The sequence below is a fragment of the Eptesicus fuscus genome, chromosome 11, assembly GCF_027574615.1.
Source record: "Eptesicus fuscus isolate TK198812 chromosome 11, DD_ASM_mEF_20220401, whole genome shotgun sequence".
NCBI lineage: Eukaryota > Metazoa > Chordata > Mammalia > Chiroptera > Vespertilionidae > Eptesicus > Eptesicus fuscus.
The window spans coordinates 75,813,935-75,827,556 of NC_072483.1; the positions used below are offsets into that span (position 1 = coordinate 75,813,935).

Below are 13,622 nucleotides of genomic sequence, written 5' to 3' on the forward strand. Positions count from 1 at the left end.
AGAGCCTTGCATTTAGATTTAAACCAGCTGCAGTCTCTGATTATTATTAATAGATAAAGCATAATGCTTGTCAAAGAATCTGCAAAAATGTATGGGTCCAATTCTAATTGACTCTTCAGTTGCAGAAACACATTCCCTGTGCTACGTGATTAAACTTCAGGTCTTCCTGTAGCTTAAATTTGATTTTTTAAAAAGTACCCTGGTTCTCCTGCAGTTTGTTCTCTAACATTCAAAATCAATCTCCTGTAATTCATCTGGTCTGTCATTAGGCGTCATTGTAAAGCTGTTTCTTCCAAACCTCTAGCAAAAATGCTGTTTCTAAAATCTTATAAAAAATAAGAAAAAAAAAGAGACCCAGACACAAATAAATGAACAAAGTTTTGTTTTATTGTTGGTAACAGTATGAGAATTAAAATATATATTCAAAGTATGTTTTAAAGCAAATTTTAAATGTTACCTGCTGGCATATTTAATCAGGTATTTACTGGTTTGGGACTACATGAGGCATTTCCAAGCCTTAAAGGGAATGCCCTCTGCAGTGGGATATGCTGATCATCAGGACCATATTCGAACAGTGCCATCACAGCCTCCGGAAAACAGACTCTCTCCGTCATGAGAAAACGCCACTGTGTGAGCTTCATTCTCATGGCCCATCAATTTGTAAATCTGCCCTGATTGAAGATCTAGCAAATGAATAACGCCACTGCCACTCGCCTGAGCTAATATTCGACCTGGAGGGAGAGAGGGAGAGAGGAGAGAGAAAGAGGGGAATACCAAAGTTTTATTTCCTCAGTCACAGTTTATAAGCAATAGAATATATAGTGTTGCATTAAAACATTTTAATGTTGCCATAATTGCAATAACTCCCCCTTTGCCCACCTCCACCCACCCCACCCCCACCTCCCTTGGCCTTCACCAAACTATTGTCCATGCCCATGGGTATGCATATATGTTCTTTAGCTGATCCCTTCACTTTTTTAAAAAAATATGTTATTGATTTCAGAGAGGAAGGAAAAGGGAGAGAGAGATAGAAGCATCAATGATGAGAAAGAATCATTGATTGGCTGCCTCCTGCATGCCCCCTACTGGGGATGGAGCCTGCATCCTGGGCATGTGCTCTGATCAGGAATCGAACCATGACCTCCTGGTTCATAGGTCAATGCTCAACCACTGAACCAAGCCAGCCAGGCTCCTTTCACCTTCTTTATCCAGTCACCCACACCTACCTCCCCTTGGGCACCAGCCAGTCTGTCCCATATATACATGCTTCTGATTCCATTTTGTTCATTAGTTTATTTTGTTCATTAGATTCCACATATTAGTGAGATCAATATATATTTTGTTTTAATTGTAATTCAACAAACTCATTTTGTATTAGATACCAGTCATTAAATATGGACTGAGTCTTGTCTGTATAGAAAATAATTCCAGTCAAAATTAAGACATGTGAATGATTAAATTATAAAAATTTAAAATGAGAAAGTAAAACCTAATATGTTACTGACTTTATATGCAGAGGTCATCAAATGCTTTGCTAGTCTCCTTAAATTTGGGATTAATAAATAATATTGAGGAGATGAGGTTGAAAGCACTAAGCAGCACAGCTTTCCTTTTTAAGTAAATTATTTGTGAAAAATTGTTAAAAAACACAAGCTTCAAATATATCCATGGCAAAGATATACACATATATAGTGTATAATTTATTTAGATTTTAAAATTTGTATTATATGTAAGCTGTTTTATTATAATTATACTAAATTGTTACCTAAGACTATAATAATACATTCATTCTTTAAAAACTGACACAACACATTTCTTTGGGTTTGAAGTGAAAATACCTCCATTTTAAAGATAACTTTGGTTTTTATTACTCTAATTTAAAATTCAAAATTTAGTTAAATTTTTGTTACATAAGGGAACTAAATGCAACACAAAGTATACTCATGATTTTCATACCATATTTTTTTGAGTGGATAATTTTGTTATAGGAAAAAATATATCAGCAATTCAATTCTAACTGCTTTTATTTTTAAAAATCCAGTAGCAAACTATCAGGAAATGTGGAGGTAAGTAAAAGCAATAGATTATGTTTACATAAATTCAGTACATGGGTTAAACAAATATAATATTCGTACAATTCATGGGATTATCTAATACAACTTAAAAGGCATATAGTACCATTTTAGTAAACATTTAAAATTCATTAAAGTCAACATGCTAGATATTAGATTTAGTGACATAACATGGATAATTTCATATAATCCCTATAATAATCTAATAATAAAAAATAATAGTAACTCTATTATATAGATGAAAAAAGAGAGGTTTGGAAAAACTAAGAAACCTGTCTATGGAGGGAGCTAGCATTTAATCACAAGCACTTTGAGATATGTTTTCCACATCCAGGTAGCATCGTTATCAATGATGACTTCTTGACAAATTATAAGTAGGTGATATATTGTGAAAATAGAATTTGTCTATCCCATGATGAAAATTCTATATGATGACACCATAGAGTCACAGTGAAATATTTACTCACAAATTATACTAAAAATTGTCATGGATATCTCTAAAACAGAGAAAGGTTATAAAAAGAAAGCTAACCATGATAAATATAGCTTATTTGCAAACCTTTATAACTACTGGGCTTCTTCATCTAGAACAAAGCCTGACACAGCAAAGATCCTTAGGATGGATTAAAGTGTCCAAAGCAGCAGATGTGAATATTTATTATAAACTCTCTTCTACAAAGTCTTTGCTGACAGAAGCATTGCATATGGATTTCACTTCCTGCCTCTACAGGCAATAGCTGCTTGTGACTTTTCTAAGAATAAAACAACTTTTTTTTTCTTTGTAGTCTTCAAATTATGGCTAGGAAGGGGATAAATATTATTTACTATTTTTGAAACCAAATAGAATCAAAGCCCATATAAAGAAAAGTGAAAGAGTTAACATTAAATCAATATCTTTTGTTCAATTCAAATATGTAAAAATTATAATTAGAAATAATTATAAAGGTTCTTGATGATTTCCGAAAGTTTGTGTAATAAAATGGAGGAAATGCTATTGGAATTTAATGTTAGGATTATATAATTCAGCAGCACAGCCTCAGGTGTTTTAAAAAAATGTCTTTGCTAGAACAGACTTAAGTCAGCAAGTTCATGGTAAGGTTTTTCAGGTTTACTTGAACTAGGGGTATAAATTCACAACCATGTTTAATTTTACTGAAAGTGTAATGGATTAAGGTGAAGATTGCCCTGAACTTAAGGTTGTAAGAAGACCCATAACTCACCCCCTCCCACGAGCATAACAAATATACACCTACATATAAAACAATTCCTCCTGAAGAACTAAGGGCTGATTGAACAGCTTCTGCACATGAAATGAGAGGAACCACATAGAGAAGGGTAGGAGAGATGGAAACATGAAAATCATAGGGAGCCCACTCCCACATGTGACTTGTAGTAGGGGGAAATATTCCTGAGGGGCATTGCAGACAGACTCACCTGTTCTAGGGTATTAAAGAGCTCTTAGACTATGCATGAAAACATTCCATTTACTGCCAAATAGGTAGAGAACTGCAGGGACTTTCAGGATGTGTGGAAACTCTCTTGGATCAGAGGTGTTTGTGAGCCCCATTATTTACAAACAGAATCAAAGCCCATAAAGAAAAGTGAAATAATTAGCATTAAATCATTATCTTTTAGTTCTGGGTAGTGTGGGCGGGAGCTTGGTCCAAGCACTCTAATCACCCTGCAAGACCTCCAACAGCATGCCCTGGCCACCTTAGCCAGCACTTGCTGCAGCCCCAGCCAGCTGGTCCACCAGAGTGCCCCAGGAGGCACACACACCCACTTACATTCCAACTGGCATGACAAAACCCACCCAGCATCCATAGTCTACAAAAAGGTTGCTCCTATTCAAGTCCATGCTTTCAAGATTGGAAGAGATAGCTGTTTCATCTAATACATAGAAACAAACATTAAAGAAGGAATATTGAAGGCAGCAAAGCTATAGTAATTAAAATAGTATGGTGTCAGCACAAACAAACAAAAAACAGACACATAGATCAATGGAACAGAATAGGAAGTCCAGAAATAAAACCTCATTTATAAGGTCAATTAATTTATGACAAGAGGTAAGAACATAGAATAGAGAAATGACAATGTTTTTATTAAATGGTATTGAGAAAAGATACATTCAAATTAAAATAAATCTGGACCACTTTCACACCATATACAAAAATAAACTAAAAATGGACTAAAGGCTTACTAGTAAATGCAACATCTGAAACCATGAACTTCCTAGAAGAAAACCTAGGCAGTAAACTCTGATATGGATATCAACATTATTTATTTTTTAAAACATTTTATTTGATTTCAGAGAGGAATGGAGAGGGAGAGAGAGAGATAGAAACATCAATGATGAGAAAGAATAATTGATTGGTTGCCTTCTGCATGCCCCACACTGGGAATTGAGCCTGCAACCTGGGCATGGACACTTCTGGGAATTGAACCATGACCTCCTGGTTCATAGGTTGATGCTCAACCACTGAGCAACACCAGCCGGGCACAGCACTATTTTTTTTTAATATGTCTCCTTGTGCATGAGCAACCAAAGCAAAAATAAACAAATGGACTGCATGAAACTAAAAAGCTTTTGTGTAGTAAAGGAAACCACCTATCTATATATATAAAAGGCTAATATGCAAAGTGTCCCCTCAGGAGCTCAACTGGGAGATGGGAAGTTTGATCACTCACTATGATGTGTGCTGACCACCAGAGGGCAGTGTGGAATGAAGGGAGGCCCCAGCCGGCAGCTGGCAGCTGGCAGCCAGGGAAGGGAGGCCCTGGCCAGCAGCTGGAAGGCCCCAATTGGCCCTGATTGCCAGCCAGGCCTAGGGACCCTACCAGGCCTCTAATCAACAAAATAAAAAGACAACCTACTGATGGAAAGAATATATTTGCAAATGGCCTATCTAATAAGGAATTAATACCCCAAATTCAAGGTGGGGGCAAAATAGGTTTACAGTTGTGAATACGTGAAACACAGCACTTATTCTTTTGTTGTTATTTATTAACTGTTGGAGACCAGGTGTAAGCTGACAGAGTCCTTGCACCCGAAGGGACCGACAAGAATTAGTCCCTTCCCACGCAGTGTTCCCTGACTTGTTTTGATCTAACTTGTTTTGATGGCACATTCCTATTGTCAGCAGGTGAGCAGAATAAGAGAGACCTTTCATAGCTCATCAAAAGTCTGTAAATATTTACCGAGAATTTGGCCTCCTGCTTTATCTTAGAGATTAAGAAGAACAGAGAGTACATTCCTCTTTGTTGACCTCCTATTCAGTATTTGTGTATAAAAGGCATTGCACAGTCAATAAAACTAGCTGCAGTCAGTCGACCACTTGCAGACTCCTCCTGACCCCGCTGTCCTGTCTTTCTTTCTTTTCTCAATTCCCACCTCCCTACCTCAGCCCAGTTCAACTGTCAGGCTGGACCCTGACAATTAACTAGAGGCCCAGTGCATGAAATTCGTGCACTGGTAGGGTTCCTAGCAGCTGCCAGCCAGGGCCTCCCTCCCTTCCCCTGGCCAGCCCCACTCCCTGGTTGAACTCGCAGACAACTCCTGGTCAAGGGGACAATTTGCATACTACGCTTTTATTATATAGGACTAGAGGAGGGATCAGGCCTAAACCAGCATTCAGACATCCCTCTCACAATCCGGGACTGCTGGCTCCTAACTGCACACCTGCCTGCCTGCCTGATTTCCCCTAACCACTTCTGTCTGCCAGCCTGATCACCCCCTACCTGCTCCCCTGCCGGCCTGGTCACCCCCAACTGCCCTCCCCTGCAGGCCTGGTCCCCTGCAACTGCCCTCCCCTGCTGGCCTGGTTGCCGCCAACTGCCCTCCCCTGCCGGCCTATTTGATTCTGATTGGTTGGTTTCTGTGCCAGTCAGCGTCTCTGGGCCTATCAACAGGGCCTGATCAGAAAGGTGGGGCTGATCTTAGCCCTGGTGGAGGCCTGGAGAGAAATAAAGGTGCAGCTGCTGGCCAGGCCTGGAGAGAAAGAGAGAGGCAAGTGCTGATCAACAGCTGCCACAGAGGCTATGGATCAGACCCTGCTTCTCTCTTAAGTCCTTTCTCTGGGCCTGATCCACAGCCCCCTCAGCAGTTAGTGCTGGGTCACCGCACCTGCTGCCATAGCAGTCAGTGCTGGATCACCATGGCAACCCAGCACTGACTGCAGGACTGACTTCCGGTTGGTGGAGCCTCCTGTTGTGCCGGACCCAGGGTTTTTATATATTAGGATTATTGTATTATTTTCCATAGGAACAACTGTAAACCTATGTTTGTCCCACCCTGTATATAAAGAACTCAAGCAACTCAGTATCAAAAAAATATCCAATTAAAAAATGGACAGAAGTCCTGGCTTGTGTGGCTCAGTTGTCCCATACATTGAAAGGTCACAGGTTCAATTCCTCAATTCCGGGTCAGGGCACATTTCCATGTTATGGGTTTGATTCCCAGTCAGGGTGCATAGGGGAGGCAAACTATAGATATTTCTCTATCACATTGATATTTCTTTCTCTCTCTCTCTCTCTCTTCTCTCTCTCTCTCTCTCTCTCTCTCTCTCTCTCTCTCTCTCTCCCTCTCCTTTTCAATCTCTCCAAAATCAGTTAAAAAAACCAAACATATCCTCAGGTGGGGATTTAAAAAAATGGGCAGAGAGCCTGAATAGATATTTCTTCAAAGGATGTATACATTATTAGACACATGAAAAAATGTTTAACATCACTAATCATCAAGATAATCAAATCAAAATCACAATGAAATATCATCTTACACATCTTAGAATGGCTATTATAAAAAAGTCAACAGGTAAGTGTTGGAGAGGATGTAGAGGAATGGGAACCCATATGCACTGTTGATAGGACTGTAAATTGATGCAGCCACTATAGAAAATAGTGTATGGAGGCACCTCAAAAAATAAAATAAAAATAAAACTATTCTATAATGCAACAATTTCACTTCTGGGTATTTATCTGGAGAAAAAAAGAAAACACTAATTTGAAGGTATATGCACTTCTATGTTAATTACAGCATTATTTACAGTAGCCAATATATGGAATCAACCCAGGTGTCTATCAATATATGAATAAATAAATAAAGACGTGGTATATATAATGGAATATTATTCAGCAATAAAAATACACATAATCTTACCATTTGCAACAACATAAATGGACTTAGAGGATATTATGTTAAATGAAATAAGTCAGTTAGAAAAATTGTACCTAATTGCTAACTAAAAAAAATCATATCCCTTCCCATATCTCAGCAAAATTATTTTCCTAGTTCCTCCATTTCTATTTCAAATACTGAATTCTCTTTTTTTCCAGATCCCAAAGGGCATTAGTTCATTTATCCCCTTTTCTCCCTCTTCATCCTCAACCCAAGTTCTATCCATTCTTCTTTACTAATTTTCTATAACCTTCCCATTTCCAACTGTTAGGTCTACAATATTAAAATCCTTAACTTTGGATGTCAGGATGAGTGAAATGATACCCCAAATGATTTTTTTTTGTTAGAATGTCTTTACTTTTAAGTCTACCTATATTAATTTCTAAGGTGTTACTTCAATTATGTCAATCCCATCCTGAAATACCATAACTTTGAATAGAACAACAAAAGCAGCAGCAACAACAATAAACTCTGTTTAAGACCCAAACAAAACAGATGAGATAAACTGACCTGCCCCAAATAAGAAAACGTATTCATGGCAGTTGTAGAACCTGGGTGAATTAGATCTTTGATTCCCAAATCGTTGCTTTTTTGTTTTTTTTTCCCATTTCCCTCTCACACTGAATAAGGGTCCTAGTGCTTTATGGAATTTACTCACCCAAGTACACTCTTATTTATGAACCCTGTGTTCATCAAATAATTTGCCATTATTTGTTGAAAATATTTTTCACTTCCCCGACTTTGGATTGTTACTCCTATTATTCCTTTTGAAATATTTTCCTTAGCTGTCTCCATGGTTCCTAACTATATCTTCCTAATGAAAGTCCACTTACTTATTAAATCCCAGTTCAAAATGACCTTCTTCAATAAGTCAGTACAAGGCATCCCAAGTGATCTTCCTCTTTTGAACATATTTTTTGCATTTTATTCATACCATCCATGTGCTAATAAGATGACAGAAATAATAGTTAACTATGTATTTGTCCTACCTTCTTAAATTTGTAATTACTCAGCCCAGGAGCTATGCCATGTTTTGCCCTCCCCCAAGCTTATCACACTGGCCGTTGTAGTCAATACTCAAAAGAAATAGTAACAGTTTTCACTACTCTCTTTTTTAGTGCTTATTATTTGCCAACTACTATCCCAAGTCCTTTATACACATTGTCTCATTTTATCCTTACAATATCCTTATGGGGTAGTTGTATACCTGTGCTATCCATTATAGCAGCTATGACTCACATGGGGCTATTGGGAACTTAAAATGCAACTAGTGCAAACTGAAATGAGCTATAATTGTAAAATGCCCACCAGATTTTGAAGAATTGATATGAAAAAATGCATTAATAACTTTTATATTGATTACATATGTGATATTATTTTGGATATATTGCATTTAATAATATACATTTTATAATTTCCCTGCTTTTTGAAAACATAGCTAGTAAAAATGTAAGATTATATATGCAGTTCACATTATATTTCAATTGGGCAGGGCTAACACATACCCTGCTTCACAGAGGAGGAACATGAGGCTTAGAGAGATAAAAGCAACTTCTCCAGAGCCACACAGATTATAAGTAGGGGAGTCTGGATTTGAGGCTGGTCTGACTCCAAAAAGTCATGCTCTTATCCTCTGCGTCATACCTTAATACCTCCGGATGAATTGTTATTGATTGGCTCAATGTCGTTTCTCCCACTGTGATTAAGCTGCTCTCACTAAAATATAGCATGAGTCAGAGTAAACATCTCTTGGGTATGCAGTTGTAGTTCCCAGCTGAATCTCTGCCTGCTCCTAGAGATACTTTAAAATTAATTTCTACCTAAGTACAAGAAATATTTTAAAAATTTAACTTCTATTGTTACCCTAACAGCACTTACTGACTCTGAGAGTCTTACTGTGCAATTAGCTTTCTGGGAATACACAAATTGTTCATGAAAAAAGAAACAGTTTTGTTTGGTTAAAATATTTCAACTTGCCCAGCTGGCCAGCGTGGCTCAAAGGTTGAGGGCTGACCTATGAACCAGGAGGTCATAGTTTGATTCCCGGTCAGGGCATATGCCCGAGTTGCGGGCTTGATCCCCAGTGTGGGGCATACAGGAGGCAGCAGATCAATGATTCTCTCTCATCATTGATGTTTCTATCTCTCTCTCCCTCTCTGAAATCAATAAAAAATATATTTAAAAAAGAGTTCAACTTAATTCATTTTACGTTAAAGATTCCTTCAGAATAAAAAAGGACAAAATTAAATTGTTAAAGTAAAATTAATGATTTAAGATAGAGATATTGGAACCTCAGTTGTCAATATGACAATTCATATTCCCTGATATTCAAAATAAAAATTATGAGATGAATGAAAACTTTTGGTCAAGTTTTAAGAAGATACTAGTTCAGTAACACATTCCATGGTGGTGTATTCATTGGACAAAATAATGTCATTTTGTAATGGAACCTCTAGAGAAGGAAAATTGGGAGTGTAGGTTATGAAATTTGCTAACTCATGTTGATAGAAATTTTTGAGTATTTTTTTTGTTATTGGAGGAGTAATTCAGAATGCTAGATAATGTATCAAGAGTTAGAAGTTGAGCTTTTTTGGAAAACTTCTTAATTTGTCTAATAGCACTTGCTCAATGAGCCATCAGTTGCCATCACTGCTAACCAAGGCAACTGTGGATACATATATTGTTTGTGCCAACGATGAACAGAGTCCTATTTAATCAGACTCAGTAAAGGCTGGGTCTAATGAAATTGTTTAGAAAACTAATTTAGAAACATACTTTTCTTATTACTTTATCTCTATACACTTAACATATATATTAACAAAAAGGTCACAAAATTCACTTACATGTTAGCTCTTGTTACAAAAATATAATTTTCCAGCAATATTATGAATCAACACTTGGCTAAAACTATGCTGTTTTCTACTACTTATACCATCAGGAATAGCATCATTGTGAATTAAATGGAATTGTTATAAGAAATAGAAGCAGACTCAAAACTTTAAGCTTATTCTAAACAATAAAATCTGAGTGAAATAAATCTTATATTTCTCATTAAAATAATTTCAGTAATTTCTTTTGATTATGAATTCTTTGATTAAATATTAAGCAATGCATTCCCCCAAGAAAACAAAAACACCCATTTTATGTTTCATTCAATTTAGTCTCATAGGACAGATCATAGGAACTTTTTTATCACAAATACACAAGAATGAAGTCTAGAACAATTGTGTGCCATATATGAAATTACATATCAAAGAGGAAAGAGAGTCTTTGATCAATAAGGAAATGATTTTTATACACATCAGAAGCAATTTGAAGCAATTCTCTTGATCAATATAGATGGGCAGAAATGCTCCTCAGCATTTATTACCTGTGGAGAGCATTATTGATTAATTCTATTGATTTTTAGAATGCATGTGAAGAGGCATCTGTTGTTTCTTTAAAAGATGCCCCAAAATGAAACTATTTAAGTTTTGAGGATTTGCATTAATGGCTCAACCTGAGTCATTACTCAGAATTTCAAAAACACCATTGAAAGAGATGTGAAATTTGATTTAGTTTATTTTGCATCCCATCGCTTGATCAATACATTTCAGAAAAAGAAATACATTACTTGGAAATTTAACTTGCTTGAGTGCTTAAGTGCTACAACAATTTGAAAACTTTTTCAGTATTTTTACTATGTACACACTAAAGGGTCTTAACTTTAGTCTATTGTAGGTAGTACTGCTTGAACAAAGATTAACTGATGTCAATGTATAAATATAGATAAAAATGTATTTCAAATATCTCTGGGTAGAAACTCATGTCTTAAACATGACTGGAGAGTGCTTCAATATCTTGATTGAGGAGTCAAGCATATAGAAATTAGGTAATATGTTCAACGGATACAATAAACAGAGGTTGAAGATAAAAACCTACCATTACTTAAACTATGAATGTTACTTATTGAGTTACCCACAGGGTATGTTTTATATGTTTGCCAAGAAACAGTTTTAAACAAATACAGTAATTATTTTTTGTCTTTCATGTAAAATCCACTCTCCTTTAGGAAGGCAGCTCTTTGATAGTGCAGAAATTCCTAAACTTTAGCAGGTTAATAAATCCGAAAAGTGTCTTTCCTTGCTAGGAATAAAACTTTTGATCTTATCATATGTAGTCTTTAAAATACATTCCTCTTATTAGGAGAGCACGAATGGATGTTTTCTTGAGCAGATGCTTCCCTATGTGAGCTATCTTCTGAATATTACAGAAATCCTTTGTGAAATGCACCTAAAGTCCTAAAAATGTTCTAACTGTTGAATTTATTTAGAATATAAAAAACCACCTGCTTTCATTAAGAAATCCTGGTAGACATGTTTCCTAACTTGGTCCTCATCTCTGCAGTGGAACAGTGTTGAAATAATATTTATTCAGGGACCCCATGCACCTGCAGCTATGCAAAAATTTCAGAAAAGCTTTGGCTGATGTCAGCAGAAAACCCATTTTCAGTTCAGTTCTGGGGATCAGTTGAGTTATGGTAAAGTGCGCTTCATATTCTGTGATAGCTTCTTCCCCATTATTCATGACTAGAGAAAGCCCTGAAGGCTTATATTTTATACCACAAGTTCAATGAAAACTTTAGTTTTTTAATCTTATTATAAAGTAATAAAACCACCTGTAGCATTTTTCATTTTTCACTATTTAAACCATAACATTTACTACATTTTAAGACTCAAGGATGTAGAATTCTAATATTTTAGAAGTTTTTCTCTTCATGAACAGTCCTGTCAACACTAACTTCATTACAGAGGAATCTCCCTTCCTGGATGTGCCGTTTTGTCAGTGGGGAAGAAAATCGTGTCAGCTTTTGTTAGTTATTGGTGAGGGGGTGAATTATTATAATCATATCCTTATTTTTTTATTTTTTATTTTATTGTTTAAAGTATTACAAATAGTAGTACATACATCTCCTTTTCCCCCCATTGACCTCCCCTACGGCACATGCCCTCACCCCCCTGCCCCCCAGTGCCTTGCATCCATTGGTTAAGTTTACATGCATGCATACAAGTCCTTCAGTTGATCTCTTATTTTTAGAACTTCATTCTTTCTCACTCCAGGACAACATAGCCCATGGATAAAGTTGGGTAAATAATAAATCAGCACCACTAAACCATTAATAGTTATAGTAAAAAAGATGTAAATATGTGAGAAAAGAATTAGAGCCCAGATGATATCGACCACCCAACTGAAGAGGAAAAGAATGGCCGGAGCCATCAAATAGTGCGAGTCTTGTATGAGTTTGTAGGAGCTAGATAAATTAGTTCAAATAGTATTATCTGCTGATGCTTCGAAAATCATCAAATTCTCTGAAATTATAGAGATATTAGCTTAAATGTCACATCTTTAGTAATTCATTACCTGAGGAAATACAAAGGCCTAACACTTAATTGATATTTTACCTTCAAAATGATTTCAAGTGGTTGATAAAAGATAAAACCATTAGTTTCCATTTATTGAGTATCTACTTTTTCCTGAATGTTTTGTATTATATAATACTTTCAATCACATGTGAAGAAAATATTATTTTCATTTTATAGATGAGATATTGAAACAGAGAAGTTATGGAACTTTTTCAAGATAACAGATCTAGTAAGAGCCTAAATGCCAACCCAAGATTATTTCTAAACCCTTTCTATGCTATAGTCTGGGGAGAGAGGAAAGTACTTACACCAGAAAGCTAAGCTAATATGTCTGCTATATTAAATACATTTAGATTAAATCATAATTCTGTGAAGGTATCTTTATGGAAATCTAAGGTAATATTCCAGTATATTGTATTCTAATGACCTGGCTTTGTACCTCAGAAATTTTAAAGCAAAATGTAATTAGTTTGTTCTTTACTCAGTCTCCCCCCATCACACTATCTTGCTCTTACCCTCTTAACCTGACAATCCATTTGTATCAGATGGGCATTTGCTAAAAGCTAGGAAGTAATTTGAGATTAAGAGCATTGATGACTGCTTGGGGTAAAAATGAGACACAAATTATTTAGAGATGTACATGAGACAAAAATGGCAAAGTTGACATTACAATTAATTAAAAAAAACAGTTTTAATTTATCTGAGTATTAGATGGAATATTCTGACATTTTTCAGTTGCCAGAGAAAGAAAATCAACTCAAAGTGGCAAAGGAAAATATAGTTTAAGAATATTCTATATAATAAAAGCCTAATATGCTAAGTGTCTGGTTATGCGGTCGTCCGTTCCACCAATCAGTGTGTAATATGCTAATGATATGCTAAGGCCACTCAACCACTCGCAATGATGTGCACTGACCATGAGGGGGTAGATGCTCTGATTGGTAGGTTAGCTTGCTGCTGGGGTCTGGCCGATCA

General features: G+C 36.2%; 1 protein-coding gene across 1 annotated transcript in view; it reads right to left on the reverse strand.

The window, feature by feature from the left end:
- Positions 1 to 380: 380 nt before the first annotated feature.
- The window catches only part of SPAG16 (sperm associated antigen 16), a 659,304-nt gene continuing 646,062 nt past the window's right edge, over positions 381 to 13,622 (reverse strand). Inside the window, exon 16 of the mRNA XM_008145284.3 lies at positions 381 to 731. Coding sequence (XP_008143506.2) covers positions 556 to 731 — 176 coding nt within the window. The 3' untranslated portion in view covers positions 381 to 555. The remainder of the gene's footprint in view (positions 732 to 13,622) is intronic.